This window comes from Polyodon spathula, unplaced genomic scaffold, assembly GCF_017654505.1.
Source record: "Polyodon spathula isolate WHYD16114869_AA unplaced genomic scaffold, ASM1765450v1 scaffolds_633, whole genome shotgun sequence".
NCBI lineage: Eukaryota > Metazoa > Chordata > Actinopteri > Acipenseriformes > Polyodontidae > Polyodon > Polyodon spathula.
The window spans coordinates 245,838-264,439 of NW_024472122.1; the positions used below are offsets into that span (position 1 = coordinate 245,838).

At 40.9% G+C, this 18,602-nt stretch overlaps 2 protein-coding genes across 8 annotated transcripts; both read left to right on the forward strand.

Annotated features, from left to right (window-relative positions):
• Positions 1–300: 300 nt before the first annotated feature.
• Positions 301–5,088, forward strand: LOC121308301. Of its 2 annotated transcripts, XM_041240626.1 has the most exons (6): positions 302–1,000; positions 1,769–1,914; positions 2,745–2,802; positions 3,045–3,138; positions 3,935–4,036; positions 4,385–5,088. In XM_041240626.1, exons 2-6 carry the CDS (start codon positions 1,790–1,792, stop codon positions 4,810–4,812), a joined length of 807 nt encoding a protein of 268 aa, XP_041096560.1. In that variant the 5' UTR covers positions 302–1,000; positions 1,769–1,789; the 3' UTR covers positions 4,813–5,088. The 2 variants fall into 2 exon arrangements, with proteins under 2 accessions (XP_041096561.1, XP_041096560.1); XM_041240627.1 differs by lacking the exon at positions 3,935–4,036 and having other exon boundaries at positions 301–1,000.
• Positions 5,089–5,705: 617 nt separating this feature from the next.
• cep85 (centrosomal protein 85) lies at positions 5,706–18,459 on the forward strand. Of its 6 annotated transcripts, none has more exons than XM_041240617.1 (14): positions 5,706–5,806; positions 8,609–8,678; positions 9,237–9,368; positions 11,169–11,899; positions 12,142–12,269; positions 12,499–12,616; positions 12,918–13,103; positions 13,493–13,645; positions 13,908–14,062; positions 14,457–14,580; positions 15,412–15,462; positions 15,710–15,817; positions 16,159–16,384; positions 16,693–18,459. In XM_041240617.1, exons 2-14 carry the CDS (start codon positions 8,624–8,626, stop codon positions 16,854–16,856), a joined length of 2,331 nt encoding a protein of 776 aa, XP_041096551.1. In that variant the 5' UTR covers positions 5,706–5,806; positions 8,609–8,623; the 3' UTR covers positions 16,857–18,459. The 6 variants fall into 6 exon arrangements, with proteins under 6 accessions (XP_041096551.1, XP_041096553.1, XP_041096552.1 ...); XM_041240619.1 differs by having other exon boundaries at positions 5,707–5,781; XM_041240618.1 differs by lacking the exon at positions 5,706–5,806 and adding an exon at positions 8,215–8,312.
• The last annotated feature ends 143 nt before the right edge of the window (positions 18,460–18,602 follow it).

Sequence of the window (18,602 nt, forward strand, 5' to 3'; positions counted from 1 at the left end):
TGGATCTGACATCATATAGACCAGTCTGACTTAGGGTAATGGTGTAATAAAGGTTGCATGTAGACCCTCATAGACTCTCACTCAGAGTCATGCTGGTATTACAGTCTGTTTAGCTCTACAGTGCCTCTGTGGCTACAGCTGTTACTACACATATTTTTCATGCATCACTCTGCAAACAGACAATATTCAAATATGTGTTATGGTGACCCTGAGAATTGTTCTTTCAATGTATTTTATTTTGCACTTTTTAAAGTTACAGATGCAGGTTAAGCATGGTACCATTGCTCAAAGTTATACTAGAAGATAAATAATGTAATACAAAACTCCACCCTAACCTGATACTACTGCATAATTCAGCACAAATAAACACGAATGACTAAAGGAGCTCCCTTCAGTCCAGGGAAGAGGCAAGACCTGTTTGGGAGCCTCAAAAAAGAAACTATTGTCCATTGTACTGGACAGCTCAGTTTTGGCCCAGTCTGTTTACATGGGGAAAGCGATGCCATTTGTATTGAATCATCACTGTGGCGTTCCTCTATTTTTGGATCTCACTGTCACACCATTACATGTGGGCTTGATCAGCTGAATGAAAATCACAGGGAAATATTGACTCACAATCATACATCACTCTTCATCCTTTTCTTGGGCTGCAGTCAGCTGTCTTTTCACTGGCACTTGCTTTGAAACCAGCCTTATAAACTGGGACGGGTCGGGACTTGGTTTCGTACCCATTCTGTGGCTGCGTCAAGTGAAAATTCTGAGAGATCTATGGCTGATGAAATCATTATTTAAATCAGACATTTAGATCCACGGTATTAAGGAAGTGAAGTTGCTTTCTTGTAGCTAACTTCCCCTTCTGTCTTATTGAATAATGCTGTAATCACAACCAGGGAAGAGTGATTAGTTCCTCTAGTTACTTCTCTTACCAGTCGTACTGTTGTACTTTTAGCAGACAAGCACATACCGAGAGAGACATTGTGCATTCATTTACCTGTACCAGGTGAGTGTCTATCAATCTGTTATGATAGTGTTGTTAAACTGCAACTGACTGTTCTGGAAATTAATCAATGGGATAAAGGTTGCCTCTGGAGATATGATGCAGTGTTTAAAAGCAATGAGTTTTTTTTTCATAATTCTAGCGATGCCTGTAATTATACACGCTCTATCAACTGGAATGTTAAAGTAGATAACATGTTTACACTTTACTAAATGTGTTACTGTTCACTGTTTTTGTGGACTGGTGGTTAAAAATCTATTGTCATTGAAAGTTAATTATATTTCTAATACAGGCGAGAGCTGACAAATTGTAGACCCCAGCTATAAAGATACTTAGAAATGTTTTATATGTGTTTAATATTATTGTAGATATAACTAAATTGCATTGAATAAGATATTTGTGCATTGCACAACAGCTTTAATAAGATAACCAGCAAGCTCTATGATGTCAAAGCCTTGCAAAGTTAGGCTATACTGTTAGGCAGAGAGCAATAAGGGGAAAGTGCAGGTGAGCAAAAAAGTTAGACACAAACACCCTGAGCTTTGTATTCTAAATACTGCAAAACCAGCACCTGCAGAATAGATGTATACGGACAAAGAAGCCTTCATTTCTGCACTACGAGAACGCTTCAGGCAGTGCAGTCACTTTACTGGTCTATGATGAACCAGCGGTATTGTGCACGGTAAATACATGGCAGAGTAAGCTACAGAAAGACATTCTTTCACAAGGGAACAGATAATGACAAGATGCTATTTCCCCTGGTGTCCGTAGTTTGGGGTGTCCGCTTTATGAATGGCCTTGGAAACTTTCCCATCTGATCCGTTATCTCCTCTGCACTGGAATCTCACCCTGCTGGGAGCGTCAGCCCTGGTGACGATGATCCTCCTGGTTTTGATGTGCAGTCCCTGTGGAAAGAGGTAAGGCTCCGGTGACGGGGAAGCATCTCAACTGGGTCTGGATCCCCGGAGAGAACTGGACCTGTGGGGACCACGGTCTGTACTTCAGATGTTACAGTGTTACAAAAGCAGTGGCCATTCGCGCGGAAGGTTGAATGAATGCTAACAATGTTTTACCTACTTCATTAGCACTGACAGTATTATAAATATTTTTGGTATTTTGCTTGTGATAATGCTCCTAATGCTAATAAGAGGTAAGAAATTACATTTTTTAAAATCTCTCCTTTAATCAGCTTAGCTACTTTCAACAAGATTAAAAAAAAAAAAAAAAAAAAAAAAAAAAAAAAAAAAGCTAGAAAGGATCTTCCATATACTTTAAATCAGGAACAAAGTAAAAAAAAAATGTACTAAAAACAAATGATTTACAAAAATCACATTTGGTGCTTTTTCCAATGTTAGAAAAACTTTCGTGTGTAACTTTTCAATAAAATGTTACAGCTCAATAAGTATGATAAAGCATTGTTTAAAAAAAAAAAAAACAGCATGGGGAACTAACTGGGAAGTGCTAAATTCCTGTGTTAGGGTAAGAGTGCAGAGACCCGTGCAATAATCTTACAGCACCCCAGGCTTTACATGAGCCTTAACCACTGTGCAAAAGAGCCGCTGCTGCATTGTGCTTATAGAGCTCTGCCTCATCTCACCACCAGGGGTCCCCATCCGTCATGTTAGCAGTGCATCACACAGACGCGGTAAATTTTAGTAGGGCTGACCATTATTTTGTCACCTGTTGTCAGGGGCTATTAACTGATTGACTGATATGATTCTGGAAATTGGCTGTTTTTTTTTTTCAGAAAATCTGATAAAACGAGTCACCCTGAGCGCAGTGAAGGGACTGAACTGTCTTCATTAGTAAGTCCTAATCCCTGATTTAATCATTACAGTTATTTTACTAAGAAAACTATCAGACGTCATGTTTTTCTATGCAGCTTATCTGGGTAGACAGTTTGTGTTTCTACACAAAGTAGAATACATTGCATTGTTACTTACAGTTTAAAGCAATTGCACGCGTTGTTTTATTATTCCAAGAGACACCAGTCTTGTACAGCTAGAAACGTGCATCTTCTGTAAAACGTGTGTGTTTTGCATTCCAGCCACAGACCACTGCGGAGAATGAGATTTGGGAGCAGAGTACAAACGCTTCAACTGCCGATCAACCCGAACAACAAATCAACAAAGCTGAAAAAAGTACGCGCTGTTTCTAGTCCAGTCTTCACTGATACGCTTTTACTAAACACTCAAACGGAGCTCTGTTGTTTTTTAAAGCAGAAAAACACCTTGTAGAACCGAAAGGGTGATTCAGTTTCAGCGTGACAGGGGCTGGATGCAGATCTGAAAAATCGCGCACGATTTACAAAGTGTCTTCATTCTCCTTTGTGACTTGCTATAATGTACCACAGTACTATAATATTTATGGAAGTGCAGTGTTGTTCCGATTGCTGCTTGTGTTTCGTACTTCAGCTGTCTCAGACAAACGCCAAGGCTGGAGAGATGCGGTAGGGTCCTGGTCTATCTGCAATCAGACCATGTATGTACCAGGCAGGATGCAGCAGTCTATCTATTCTAGCACTTTGCTTATCTTGAATGAACACGCAAAATGTGAGGGATAAGAGATTCTCAACACAACGAAAGAACAATACTGCTATGAATATGAGTCAAGGCACAATGCCCCCCCCCCCCCAAGATAAATGCTACCAGCAAGTGTGGCAAACCATTTCAACATTGAATCCAACAATTTTATTTTTGTAATTCACTTTTTTTTCGATATCAACAATTCTATTTCTGATATCAACAATTCTATTTTTAATATAAAATTTAAAGGTGCTCTTTCGATAGCAGCAATTCTGTTTTTGATATGAACAGAACCTTGTTGTGATATCACTAATAGAATTGCCATAAGTAAGAGGTTATGAATGACAGGGGCAAGCGCTGTTTACAGTACGGGAGATCATGTGCAGAATGAAAGAGGGCTGGCGTTTTGCAGGAAACGCCGCCGATGCCAAATCTAAAGGGAAGGCTAAGAGGAAAGCGGGGGAGTCAGACAGACCCCAGAAAGAGGAGTCTCCTGAAACGGGCAGCGTCACAGGTAGGGAATGGGGTTGGGGTTGTGAAAAGCAACGTCTTGTTCGTGCAAGTCTTTGACCTCAACAGGACGAGAACCCAATTGCGATGCGCATCTCACCTCCTGGAAGAGACAGTCAAGCGCATCTTTAAATTACAAATATTCAAAAGTAACATCAGCAGCGCCACCTACTGCTCCAGCTCAATTGTAACTATTTGTGGACATGTATGAGAGGCTTGTGCGTCTAAAGCGTATTTAGAATTGAAAGGAAAATACGGTAACGTAACTAGCATTGACGGGTCTAATCAAAAGAGCATCTTGGGTATACCTATTTACCTATTTTAAGGCTTTATTTCATGTGCGTTGTTGCAGATGCTGACAAAGATGACCGCGGGAAAGTGCAAAGAGTTCGGGAGCTCCCCGAACTGCCCGGGATTGCAAGGCGGGTCACCCGGAGGCACAGCAGCTCCAACAGCTTGAACGTGTACGACGTGGTCTCTGAGGTCAGGAACGTGTGGCCCCTGGATTCAAGAGCCCTCTGCAAGCAGACCTCAGGCGGCAGCAACCTCTATGACGAGATACGGACCGTGGAAGTCAGGTGGGGGCCAGAGATGGAAGACAGCAAAACCATCCCGGTCTACACCAATATCAACGAGCCCAAACCAAGCGGCCTCTCGCCGCAGCCTCTCGCCCAGGTGGGAGCTGCGGTACCCAGGCCAGAGACTCAAGATATGCCGCTGTATGCGAAAGTGAAAAAGCCACGGACCAGGGCAGTGCAATCCGAAATTATAATAACCTAGCATGCACGGTACAGCAGAAAGAATAAGACGCGTGGGGGAAAAAAACCCAAACATATCCACTGTTATGAATGAAAGCATCCTCAGCTGTTCTTACATAAGGGGTTGTAGTGTCAACACACTCCCTAAACTTAGAGAACATTTACATTCGTTAGAGGTGTGACGCAATCCAAAATGATCGGTGAATGGTATATACCGCATGTGTTTATCATGTGTGCAGTTGTTATGAATGGTGCCAGGTTATGTTGCTCCAGTTTATCATTGCTCGATGTTGCCACCTGTTTGCCATCATAGTTGTTAATAAAATTAAATAAAACTACATGCTTGTTTCTTTTTAAGCTTGTAACTCTGGATATATATATATATATATATATATATATATATATATATATATATATATATATATATATATATATATTATGATAGTGCAGAATATTGTAGCCCCACTCCAGCCCCAGTTTACAGAACTATTACAAAATGCAGTAAAAATATAAACACAATATAAGGTATCCACATTATTTCTAGAAACTGACACATTTCAACAAAAGGCGTATGCATATTTTGTGTAAATCCCACATTAATATTTGAGGTGTCAAAATATTACAAGGGTAATTACGGTAATGTTATACCTCTGGCAACATTTTCTGGTTAACTTGTTTGAGTGGATTACGGTAAACCACAATCTGCGTTTGACGGCGACGGACATTCTCCTGCTTTACAGTTGGTTTGGCTTCCAATTAAAACAGAGATTTTAGGTCGACTTGTAAGTGACACTTCTTTGGTCCTATCACAGTGCGCTGAAGGCGGTTGGTTGCTATGATAGACGGCGAAATCACCGAATTCGAATCCGCGTTGGGCGGGACTTGAATTCATATAAAGCCAGAGCAGAGACGGTTGGAAGAGAATGAAAGTGTGTCCGAATATCTCCGGCGAAGTTGTTTTTTATTGTCTTCGTATACTTTACCCAAAGAAGTGAGTCAAACGATAAACTCAGCAGGTAAAGCCCTGTATTGATTATTTAGCATATGATCGTTCGTATCGTAGCTGCATCACAGAAAGGGTACACGATACAGTCAGAAATGATTACAAAATAAATCTAGTTTGCCCTGTTCACTGAGCGAGTGGTTTGTAAATAAGATATTCGTTGATGGATTAGGTAGAAGCCGTATCGATCTCTCTTTGCTATTCTCACCTGAAGAGCCCTTTGAGGTATTCACGCTTGTGATTTATAATGATTGTTTAGTCGTCCAATAGTTACCACATCTCTGTTTTTCTGTTTATAGCTTCTAAAATAATGCTAGATTAAAAAACAAAAAAACTACTTTTTTTTTTTTTTTTTGTAATGCGTGTAAATAATGAAAAGGTGGGCAGTGTGCGCCACGACTACGTAGTTTGAACTAGCTGTATATAAATGTTATACCTACTGTAGTTTATATTAATTGTGTTGTGTGTTATCTGTAAACATAATATAGTACTGACCCTCTACTTTTAGGTTCCTTTGCCATTTGTCTGTGGTTGCCAGAATATTTACAAAATCCGTTTTTCAGTTTCATTTGATTTGTAACGTACTGTACGATTGTTCAGTTTCCAGTATGCTGTGTCGTGTACTTTCTTGCTCATCTTGTGTACTGCCGGCTTCATCATGTCTGCATAGATACTGCGAAAAAGTTTGTGTTCAAAATACGTATGAGAACAAAGGTTTAAGTAGTAAGCTATAGGGTGCAGGACTTAGATTTGCCAAGAACTTGCATTCATTTTCTGTTAATTGAATTGTTGCATCTGTCAAGTTGAAACAGTGTTTTTAATGTTGACAGATCTGTCAAAAAGGACTCTATAGAGAGCAGCTGTTCAGCACAAAGCTGGCTAGTATTACATCTGGCAAACCTTTAATACAGACAAGCCATATAACAATCGGTAGGACAGTAAAGAGATATATTTATGAGCCTGGATCGAGTACAAGCTGTGCATGGAATGGGCATTTTTCAATTGGTCTTTAATTTGGATTTATGATATTATTGTTTTGTTAACTTTTCTAAATGTTTGCCGTCCTTTGTTATATTAAGTAATCTCATTCTTCTCCTTCCCAGGCAGTGGTTGCTGAGTTGCACGTACTCCTAGGGACCTTCCAAACACAGAGCCTAAGCTCTTGCTTTGAAACTGGGCTCGGCCTCATTAAAAGTAAACGCGGTTACTTTAAATATGCCGCTTCCCATTTGAGTTATGTCACACCATGTGGTGGAAATGTATTTCTGTGCTGGCTCTGGACAGTGTCATCTTTAAAATGTGCTGTATGTTTCCACTTGAAATTTCTTAAGTTTGAAAACCACAGGTTGTTTACAGTTTTGCTACATGGAGATCTGTGTGATTGGATATCTGGAGGTCCTAGACCTGTCTAGTGAGTGCTGTATTCTACATGGAGATCTGTGTGATTGGATATCTGGAGGTCCTAGACCTGTCTAGTGAGTGCTGTATTCTACATGGAGATCTGTGTGATTGGATATCTGGAGGTCCTAGACCTGTCTAGTGAATGCTGTATTCTACATGGAGATCTGTGTGATTGGATATCTGGAGGTCCTAGACCTGTCTAGTGAATGCTGTATTCTACATGGAGATCTGTGTGATTGGATATCTGGAGGTCCTAGACCTGTCTAGTGAATGCTGTATTCTACATGGAGATCTGTGTGACTGGATATCTGGAGGTCCTAGACCTGTCTAGTGAGTGCTGTATTCTACATGGAGATCTGTGTGACTGGATATCTGGAGGTCCTAGACCTGTCTCTAGTGAATACCACAGTATAACAGACTAAATTCAGGACTTCCCCAATCTGATTCTGCGCCTTGAGGGAAATGGGGGTTAGATGGAAGATGTGCCCAACTTTATTTGGCTCACTGTGTCTCTCTCCAGCCCATATCTTATTTGCCAATCCCTATTCACTATTACTCTATTTATTACTGGTAAAAACATTTCTGGGTTACATGGTAACACAGGGATTTTTTCAATTAGACAAGTTTAATTTAAAGATTTAGATTTTTTTTTATGAAATTATCTAAGGCTAGCAAATACAGTTTTGTGATGTCCAGTCTTAAACATTTTATGAATAGGGTTCGGTATATGGTCAGTTTTAACTGGGTCTTCAGCAGTACATCAGGGGCTGGGGGTAAAAGGATGTAGAACTGTCAAGCCTCATGCAAACAGGTGATGGCTCTGTGATTCCCTAGTGTACGGTATTTATTTATTCCGAATGTTGGTACACGCTGATACTTTCCATTACCTAACAAGCAACTCAGAATAGTGAGCAGGGGGGCCCTGTATGAAATGGGATCTGCTGTAAATAGAACACACTTGTTGTGACATGACATCTACTGAGGTACACTTTGTACCATCTACTGAGGTGCACTTTGTACTGTGTAATGGAAGACTGCAACAGTACTTAAACTGCTTCTGCTTGCTAGACTTCATAACAGACTTTCTCTTGTGACTAAATCTTGCCGCATATTTTAAGGTAAGGGTGGGTAGCAGATTGAATGCAGTGTTTCCTGATGCAGCCAAAGGAATTGGTAAGTCTAGCAAAGCAACAGATTGTGCTCAGCAATGACAGTATAATGAAACACATTTAAATCTGCAGTTGCTAAACACGTTGCACATGAAGTAGATTCTGTTTAATCTGGATCTTTTACATACCCCTTGGCTGCCTTTCACCCTTGATGTTTTCAGTACACAGTTTGGTCCTGCTGTTTTCATTCTGTAATTGACGTATTGACAGTTGGCTGTATTCAGGGTTTCTCTTTCTATCCTCAGGTGCTAGTGCATGGAATGGCCTCCTCTAAGAGGCACCAAGATCTGATTTCCCAGCACACTAACCAGGCAGGTGAGTATCTCCAGGGTTCAGGGTTCGAGGTGGATTCAGGATCATGGCTGGGTTGTCCTCTTGAAACCCTAAATTTTATCAGCTTGTTTGTAACTCTTTTTAAAGCATTTCTAAATCTCTTGGAAATGGTCTTCCGCATTTAGGCAGTTCAAGGAAAGGTCTTGTCTAATATGAAAATGTGAACAACTAGCTCGCACATTAACTTCATGCAGTGTTTGAATTTAAGATTGAGTCACTGTTTTCCATCTTGAAGTTCTAATAAACGTAACATCACCTAAACCACTCCTATTAAAGCTACTTTCAGAAATGTAGTTTATTATTCTGCAGAAGCATGACCGCACCTTACATTTGTCTGTTCCTGAACTTAAGCCATGTCTCTGATTTAAGAAGGCTGGGATGAACGTGCACTTGTAGGGTAAATGCACAGATCCTTTCAGAACTATTAAAAAATATAATGGTGCTTAATCTGTTGTAGTGTGGCTTTCCTCTTGTAACATGCCACAGCAATACCATGTTCCTTTAACTAAATGTTTATGTACATTTACTTTGATGCAAAAGGAAGCTTCCCAGCTATGGAGTGGAAGACCCCTGCCATCTCAGATAAGTTCCAGAGTCGCTTTGGAAGGTGCCCCAGCACAGCTGACAGTGGGGACACTGGCTTGGGAACCACCCCTTCTGACAGCACTGAAGGTGAGCTACAACCTGAACTCTATTCCAGGACTGTGAATGCTATTGAACCTTGTTGTGGTAATGCTTAAATATGTATTGCATTATTGCAGAATGTCCTCCCAGGCACATCTCAGGAAACAGGTCTAGGTTAACAGTATGCATCTTAGAAATATGTCATAGCATGAAATTATATTTGAAGAACTGCCTCTTGTAATTGTATGCAGAGATGTTTGGAATATTGCTCTGATGCAAACTTTTGTCCAGTAGACAATTTCATTTCAACAAGGTGTCTCAATAAGCAGTGAGGGATCTCTGGCAGAGAGGCCAGCTGTGTGCTTGCTTACGAAACTGTCTCCATGCTGTATAGCGTTTCTCTTGATCGAGAAGAAACATAAGCTGTCCTGCTGCTTCACATCAGCTGAGTTGTGTAGTAAATTCTAGGTCCTCTGTTTATTTGTGCTGAAGCCACTGTATTAAATGCAGAACCCAGTACGTTTGGCAGCAAGTTAATTGCACTAGTGTTTTGTAAAGACGCTGATCTAAGGAAGCTAGCCTGGATCATTGAGTGCCCCTCCCCAGTATGAATTACCTGGAAGCTCTCTGTTTTTAGGCAGGCGTTTCATTTGTTTCTTTATTGTGTTTTTTCGTACAAAGGCAAAGGGTAATGGTGTTTGCTACTGCAAGCAAAAACACCACAGTCCTAACCTGAATGCTCACCAGCATTTCCTGTTCAGTAAGAATTTCTCCTTGTCTTGAAAGTAACGATCAGTCTGAATAACCCCGTTGGGCATTTTAAGGTCTTGTCTTCAACAGGGTAACACCCTTTTTATGTTCACGTTTTATTCCCTCTTATGTCTTTGACGCCGGCAGTTTCGGGGCTTCTTGCATTTCACCCTGTTCTGAGAATAGTGCATCTTGTTTTCTAAGACCAGTGTATTGTGCCATACACCTTTAAAAAAATGCAGGACCTGAAATAACAGGCAGCAGTCAGTCCGGCCCCAGTTCAGTGTAACCTGAGAGTGAGCTATTAATATCTCCAGCCTTTCAGTGCGTGTTCCGCTGGTATTGAAGTGGGGAAAGGGATAATGACAGTTATCCCTCACCTTCCTTCCTTCGTCAATTCTGTTTCCTCCACTTTTGTAAAATCTCAGTGGAATTCAAGGTGATTTTGTGTGTTTTGAGTGCCCCATGGGTAAATCCAGAAGAGGCTGTTGGCGCCATTAAACGTATCCGTGCTCTGACTCTACTTTTGCAGTACAAATAACATTTCCAAAACTTTTTTTTTCAAAAAAACAAGGTAAGTGGGCTTCAGTTGCAAACTTAAAAAATGATCAGTAGCAAAATTTAAAAACAGAGCTAAATAAACTGTAGCGTTCCTTTCATAGTCAAAGTATGACTGCTTGAATGCTAATACTGTTTGCAGTCAAAGTAACTGTTACAGTTAAACACAGTTGCACATAATAATTGCTTGATTTAAACTTCTAAAGAGGTTTTGGTGCTCTAATTGAATGTAGTACCAAAACTATCTGTACTGTATCAGGTATAATCTATTTAACAATGGTGCATTGGAGTGTAACGCTTGGTACGGTATCTGTTTTTAAATGTGCAGATTTCATATCAGTCATGCTACATGTAGAGCGGCCAGTTAAAGATTTATTTGAAATTAAAACTGCATTTTATTTATTACTTTCAGAACTGAGCATATTTTGTTATAGTATATATGCATATTTGATCTTGCGTCCTAAACCAAACATGCATTTTTACTGCTGACACCATTATGTTGCATTGCGAATGTTGCTTAAAATAATTGTTGTATTGTAGATTTCTGCAGTTCCAGTGATAGCGCCTCCTTTCAGCCCATCAGGACCCAGATCTCAATCCCAACAGCCCATGTCATGCCTTCCACTGCAGGTATTTTGGCACAAATGAACAGCGCTGCTCAGGATTCTAGAGACTCGAGAACAAAATCCTCTCCGCTCTCCAAACCGGACCCTCCCAACCTGGATATGGGCGGCATGTCTAATGGAGACGTGAAATCCGCACCTGTCGATTCCGTGAATCGTTACCGGACTCTTGTGAACGAACTGGAGTACCATTCTCTGTTTCCCAATGCTGACAAGTCTTGTCTGGATGAATGTGGAAAATTCAACAGGCCTGCTATAGAACCAACCATGAACCAGTCTGCACTGTTGGACACTTTTTACGGTGACCCGCGGTTCAGAACGGAGACCAGTAATCATGGAGAGACAGGCAAGGACAACTACGGCTCCTTAGACCGGCCATACAAGACTCTCCCTGAGAGTAAGACTACCTCCTTGGCTGGGAATGTGTACGGGCCACAAAACGGTTTCTTGCCAAATTATTCGAACTCTGCGCTGAATGCTGGCAGTGCCTTCGCTGGTCAGCAGGCTCTCCAGTCTCAGATGTGGATGAGGGAGCAGATGAACACCAAAGGGTACGATGCCAGAATGCCAGACAGGTCATGTGACCTCGCTGCCTGGCAGCATCAGCAGCAGCTTGAGAGTATTCGGTTACAGGTGGAGCAGATGCAGGTAAGAAGTCCCATCTGGATTGTGTATATGTGAAACTGTATGAAAACAGGCACCAAAAGGTGTGAAATATTATCAGTAGTTTTGACACTAACATAAGGGATTTGATCTTAAAATATAGGTTCAGGTTTGTGTGTGGTGTTTTATCAAATACATCTGATCAATTGAAAGAACCCAGTGTGTATCTTAGTTTGGACTAAAGACTTTTTCGTGGAATTGAACTTTTTGTTCTGTATTAATTTCAGTTAAGCGCAGGCTCTCGACCGTATCCTTCCCTCTACCCCTCTGCCCTACAGCAGGACACCAGTAAGTGGGATGCTCTCATTAGAGCCAATGAGAGCCTACTGAAGGAAAAGGAACTGGTTATTGACAGGCAAGTCCATGTGCTTTGGCACTATTTACTGTGAAATTAGTGGTGTCGTTTCTATGAAAATAAACATGATGCACATTGTTTTTGCTCAAGTTGCGTGGATATTAAAACAAGTCTATCATAAGGCATCTGAGGGGTGCTTTCGTTTTAAGATCTTAATGTAGGAATGTGCATTTGTGTCCTACACTATTCAAGGTTTGAAATGGGACATTTTTATTTTTTTCTATTCTAGACAAAAGCAACAGATCTCTCAGTTGGAACAGAAGGTGAGAGAGAGTGAGTTGCAGGTGCACAGTGCTCTAATTGGACGGAACCCTTCCTACAACGACGTCTACCTATTGAGACTGCAGGTAAGCTTAAACACTGCCATTGCTTTGTAACTAGTTTCTGGTTAAATTGATTCGGAACCCTATTAGAGAACACTTTTGTTTGTATGACAGTTTTGACTCTCTGCTCACAGGCCTGACACAGAATAGAATGCATGAGAATTCATGTGCTATAAGACAGACTGTTGTGTACCACTCAAATCATCAGAACAAAGCTAGAAGCAGTGAAGTGAAATGAATTGCCAGAAGACTGTTTCTCACACCGATGAGCTCTTTCAAATGGAAATCCGACTGCAGATCTTGTACTTTTCAATTCCGCCCGCAGGAGGCCCAAAGGGAGAACACGTTCCTCAGGGCCCAGTTTGCTGAGCAGACAAGCGGCTTCAACAAGGAGAAGGCTGAAGCAGAGAGGAAACTGGCTGCAGTGGAGGCTGAAGTTCGGAAGTTCAGCGAGACTTTGAAAGAAACCGCCCAGAAGCATTCTGAAGAAATGAAGAAACAAGAGGAACGGGTAGGAGACTTTGGAAACGTGTTCACTTTGTTAAAAGGAAATGGGTGTGCTGTCCTTTATACAGGTGATTACCTCCCAGCATATTTAGTATAAAGAAATAAATACAGACCAGAGTCAATCTCTAACGCATCATCCTGTTGAACAGCAGTAATCGTTCCTGCTTTAGATTCTGTGTATCGCTCATCTTGACGAAACCATCAATCTCCGTGCAAGCAAAAAAAGACCAGAGCCTTTCTATAGCTGCATATTTTAGCAGCTCTTTTTGAAGGAAAACGCACACAGTATTTACACTAGCAGTGATAGTAATTTACAGGTAACCCTAGATTTTGTATTTAGGAGACTGAACTTCAGAATAAAGGTAATAGGTTGGTAACCTGTTTTTGCTGCAGGTCCGAGGGAGAGACAAACACATTAACAGCCTAAAAAAGAAATGCCAGAAAGAGTCTGAACAGAACCGAGAGAAGCAGCAAAGAATAGAGACGCTGGAGAGGTACCTGGCAGACCTGCCAACACTGGAGGATTATCAGAAACAGAGTAACCAGGTAGAGGAGGTTGAAATCAATATATACTCCTGTGCTCATCACATCCTGGGGGATGTGATCTTCATTTTAAAATCATGGGGACTTCTGTAATTAGAGTTGTGGCAGCTGCCATACTAGTGGTGTTGTGGCACAATTAAGTACAGCTTGCATAATTGTTAGAATTGCTATATTCAAATTAACAGAAAGTAGAACAACCAGCATTGCATGGTGTGGTTGGTGGGTGTTTTTAAACGATGGTCATCCCAAAACCTTTGTCTTTTAGTTGAAGGAACTGGAGAGGCAGTGCGGCCAGCTGCAGGACACGGTGTCCGATTTAGAGAGGAAGCTGGGCGAGGCACGGGCTCAGTGCAGGGAGAGGGTCGCCCAGCTGGAGAGCCAGAAAGAGAAGGAGCTCGAGCTGATCTCGCAAGTGCACAGGTAGACTTGAGGGGCTAGGCTGCACCAAACAACAATGTGATTGATCAGTGCAGACCCCCAGACAGCTGCAACTTTCTATTGCTGTTGCACAACATTGTTTTAAACCTAATTCTGTTATACAGTAGCATTCTGCGTTATCAGCTTCATTAGAAGGACATACCATACCAGTAAAACATTTGAAGCAAGCCTTTACTTTTATAGGGGGTATATACAGTATAGTCTTGCATGCCTAGACATTTTGTCACTAAACATTATTTGATCCTCTGACTGTGAACCATGACCCCACCTGCAAGAAGTATTCCAGAATATCACTGAGCTGCCTTCGATATCGGTTTTATAAATGTGATCTAACAAAATAAGTTTTCTGTAGTGCTGGATTTGCTTTGTGTTTCTGTTTTAGCTTGCAGGAGAAGGTGGAACGGAGCCTGGAGGATGGGGACAGGTTGCCAATGCTGGACATGGAGAAGCTGAAAGCAGAAAACTCCTCTCTCAAAGAGGAGGTGGAACGAGCCAAGAAGGTACGATTTAAAAAATGTTTGTAGATGTTCTCTAAATGAGGGATAATGGCATTGCTGTTGGATTATTAGTGAGGAATCGCTGTTGTGCTACAACTTTTTTCATTATTTGTTTTTATATCCCTTTGTCTGAAATCATTGTAGTCCACTGAAAGAGGGCAGGGCTTGAGCATCTGTATGAAGCGTTTCATCAGGTAGCAGTGGCTCTAGAACAGCTGACATTAATCAGTGTCCTCCCTCAGCTGTGCTTCATAGTTCCATTGAGTAATAAAGAACGGCTGACCTCCAAAAACAATGTGAACAGTGTGTTTTTTGTGGAATTAAAAGAAGGCACAGAGTGAACAATAATTCCATTAATGTATGCCTAATACGAGTGGCTGTTTGATAGGGTGCACGTTTCTGTGCTGCTCATTATGGTAGACGTGCGTTTTGGTCTCTGAGAGGAGTTGCAGTGACTCGCGTGTCTGTTCCTTCAAGTGACCTCTTGAAGTAGAATGCAGGGATTTGGTGGAAAGGCAGCATTGAAATATCTCCAAGATGAGCAGATTAAGTTCGTTCGTGGCCTAAGTTAATGTTTGTATTTCAATAGAGGAGAATGTGAGACCTCTAACACTTTAGGAGGGATCTGAAGATTTGTTTCACATGATTATTTCTTCATGTCAAGATGACTGTTTTTGGTGGTTTATTTTGTTCATTCCTGTGGTCTGTAGTACATTCTTTCAACATTTTGTTTTCACTAAACCTAGGATTCTTGCACTTAAGCCTGATACAATATTTTCTCCAATTCTGTGTTTTTTTTTTTATTTGTATTTTCGGTCCTGTTTGGGCTTTTAGGTAATCGAGAAGCAGCAGAAAAAGATGGAGCAAATTGCATCACAAATAAAGGTAATTTTTCTACCAAGCATTTTGGTACTGTTGCCTTTTAACAATAATAAATTTAATGTTGAATTGGTGGACAGTTTGTGAAATATGCCTGTCGGATATAGATGTTGGCTTATATATAGTGTGACTGTATTTCCAATAATTGTTTGACTGTAATAGTGTACTTGCAGCAAAGTCTTTGTAGGACTTTTTGTGGTGTTTAATTTAGCAATAACCAAAATGCATTTTCATTGTTGTCCTGGAATTTAAGAGGCTAGAAGAGCAGGGGGCCCAGGAAGAAGGCACTAGCCAGGCTTTGAGAGAGGACCTGGCAGAGAAGGAGAGTGGACTGCAGCAGCTTCGCAAGGCAATGAAGGAGGTTAGTTGCAATGTACAATTAAATAGGTTTCAATATTTCACTGCTCCTGAAGATCAAACTTTTTTTTTTATTTTTTTAAATTCTCCATCGTTGGCTTGGTATGAGTTGGGGGTTTGTTGCTGCAAGAACATTGTTCAAGAAGTTTTTACAGCTTTGTGGATTTTAATAAGGACTACTAAAATTCAATTTTTACTTAAATAAATCTGCTTTCCAGACCAGCTGAAGGGCATTTGGAAATGAGCTGATATGTGGTAATGCTGCTTGTGTGTTGGATTTTGTATTGGTTTAACTATAACTTGTTAACGTGCACGCTGTGTATTAATTCAAAGCAAACACTTCAGCTTTCAGCCCAGAACCAGGAGCTGATTGAGAGGATCCTGACACTCCAGGAGCAGATTGGCCAGCCTGGTCAGCGTGAAGCACCGCAGGCAGAGAACGCACAGCTCACACAGAGATTGCACGGAGAGATGGCCGCCTGTCTGTACGACCTGCAGTCCCTCTGCAATATCCTGAACCAGCGATCCCAGGGCAGGGACCCCAATCTCTCTCTGCTGCTTGGAATAAGATGTAAGCACTTTTTTTTTTTTTTTAATTAAGTATACAGCGTTGCAGGACATGTGACTGGCGTGTGACAGTAATACCAATATAACTTCCCTTCTCCATAGCAGCAGAGGCTGCCAGTTGTGTGAGATGGTATGGTTGTACTGACTACTGTCTAGCAAAAGCTACTGTATGTGTTGAGACTTAACCCAGTCACTTAATTCTGGCTTGAGGTAAAATATGTATGTATTAGTGCAAAGCCCTTAGTGCGAAGTATGTAGGTAATGCTATAAGCATGTATAAAACTTGATCTGTGAATGGGTCTTATTTTGCAGCTATGCAGTACTCCTGTGATGACAGAGATGACTGGATGAACCCAGAGGTCCTCGCCAAGAAGTTAACAGAAGTCCAGCAACTCCGACACGATGTGGAGGAGCTGAGGACCACGATGTCGGACCGCTACGCACAGGACATGGGGGATAATTGCATTACACAGTAACTAGTGGGGCTGCCCCATGCAGGTTCAGATTTCCATATACTCATGGCAGTGACTTGGTCATCTCATAAGTTTGAAAAATACATGCATGGTCATAATGTTTTGTCATGGTAGTTGCATTTCTGCACATGTACAGCCCCCCCTCCCCATATTTAATATGATAATGCTGATGAATATATCACAGGGTCGGTCAGCCTCAAGCCTTATGGAACTGTTGTGAGACGTGTCTAGTCTTGCTGTTGCACTAAGACCCAGTGTTTTGAGCCTTGCCATGTTATGTTTTTTTCACCTCGAGATATTAACCATGCCAAACTAAATTTAGACTGCCATTAAACTGAGATCTGTACCTCTGCAAGGCTTGCCCGGCTGGGTCTAACGGTATACTACTGAGATTCATCCTTTGGGATCATTTTGTTGTGGTTGACAATCAACTGAATATGTTAAAATCTGTTTTTGAGTGCAAGAAATTCTGTGATTTGTTGTTAATCTGATGTAGTATTAGTCACTGGAGTGGGGGTGGGTCTGGAGGGTTGGTCCAATCGGTCAATGTTTGCATGCTTTTGGCTCTAGAATCATAAGGCATTAACACTGCTGATGTCTTACTATTGTAGAGCCTCCTTTTGTAGATCAATTGATCTTGGAAAAAGATCAAAGATGTCAATATTCTTTGTAAAAATTTGTGCAGGCTTTAAACTAAACACTAGCTCCAGTAATGAAGTGGTTCAGTGCACTAGGAAACTAAATTTAGAGGCCATTTGACAAAGGACACATTTGAATCGTGGTTTGTAGCAAGTGGACATGCAGTATTAACCTTTCTGTAGATTATAACTACATAGGCATGGTTGCAATAGAACTTCAGTAACACGATTGGCCTTCTGTTTATTCTAACTCTTATAATAAGTTTGGTAAGGTAGTCGAAGATTAGTGCAAATCAAAAAAATGAACAGAGTTCAAGTTGAGGCTAGTCCATAGAATCCTCTTCTGTGCATGATAATCAATCCTGAAATACTATTTGACGTTGGGCTTCACCGTTGTACTTGGTTTTTAAATATTAAACCAAAAATCCTTTTTGGACAAAGCCTACCTTCAAAAGCCATATAAACTAAAGACTAACTTGTCAGACTGGCATTATTTTGGAATTGTCAAGGCTTGGGTTCTAAAGTCTCAGCTTGTGGTTTTAAAGGATTGCGCCTTGACTCCAGTCACAAAGACCTAATGAGTAACGCAGTGTGGTGCAGATGAGTAGCCCTTTTGTCAAAACAGTGTAAATATCAAAATATTTTCATGCTGTCTTTCACGCTCCAGTTATGTAAGAGAAAATGCTTCAAAGTGTGCCAGGAGCTGCCACTTTGGATGTATTTCATACACTAAAATATGAACTGCCAACTGTATACCTTGGCAATCAGAAAGTGAATAGAAATGGGGGTGATACGAGTTTCCATGCAGTGAATCATTTTTGTGTGTTGAAAAACTGGTATTGGTGTTCTGTTCTCTTTTGACAGACCAGTGTTAACATGTACCTGAATGTTTTGCTATACAGGCAAGATTACCTTCAAAACCTGTTAATACTTGTGGAATGTTGCATGCTTGGATTTTTTTTTTTTTTTTTTTAAAACGTTCCCTTCACTGACATCTACATCTTGCTCTCTAAACTACTGGTTCCAGTTTTAAATTCGAAATAGAGACTCGGTTGTCTTTAGCAGATGTTTCCTTTGCTGCTTGATAAAAGCTCAAATTGTAAGAGGGTTT

Excerpts from the sequence above, each read along its gene's own strand:
- LOC121308301 (XM_041240626.1), top strand. The coding sequence starts at position 1,790 with ATGGCCTTGGAAACTTTCCCATCTGATCCGTTATCTCCTCTGCACTGG. Across the intron at positions 2,803-3,044 it reads GGACTGAACTGTCTTCATTA|CCACAGACCACTGCGGAGAA; the intron begins GTAAGTCCTAAT and ends TTTGCATTCCAG. Across the intron at positions 4,037-4,384 it reads TGAAACGGGCAGCGTCACAG|ATGCTGACAAAGATGACCGC; the intron begins GTAGGGAATGGG and ends GCGTTGTTGCAG.
- cep85 (XM_041240615.1), top strand. The coding sequence starts at position 8,335 with ATGCAGTGTTTCCTGATGCAGCCAAAGGAATTG. Across the intron at positions 8,368-8,608 it reads TGATGCAGCCAAAGGAATTG|GTGCTAGTGCATGGAATGGC; the intron begins GTAAGTCTAGCA and ends TTCTATCCTCAG. Across the intron at positions 12,617-12,917 it reads TCTACCTATTGAGACTGCAG|GAGGCCCAAAGGGAGAACAC; the intron begins GTAAGCTTAAAC and ends TTCCGCCCGCAG.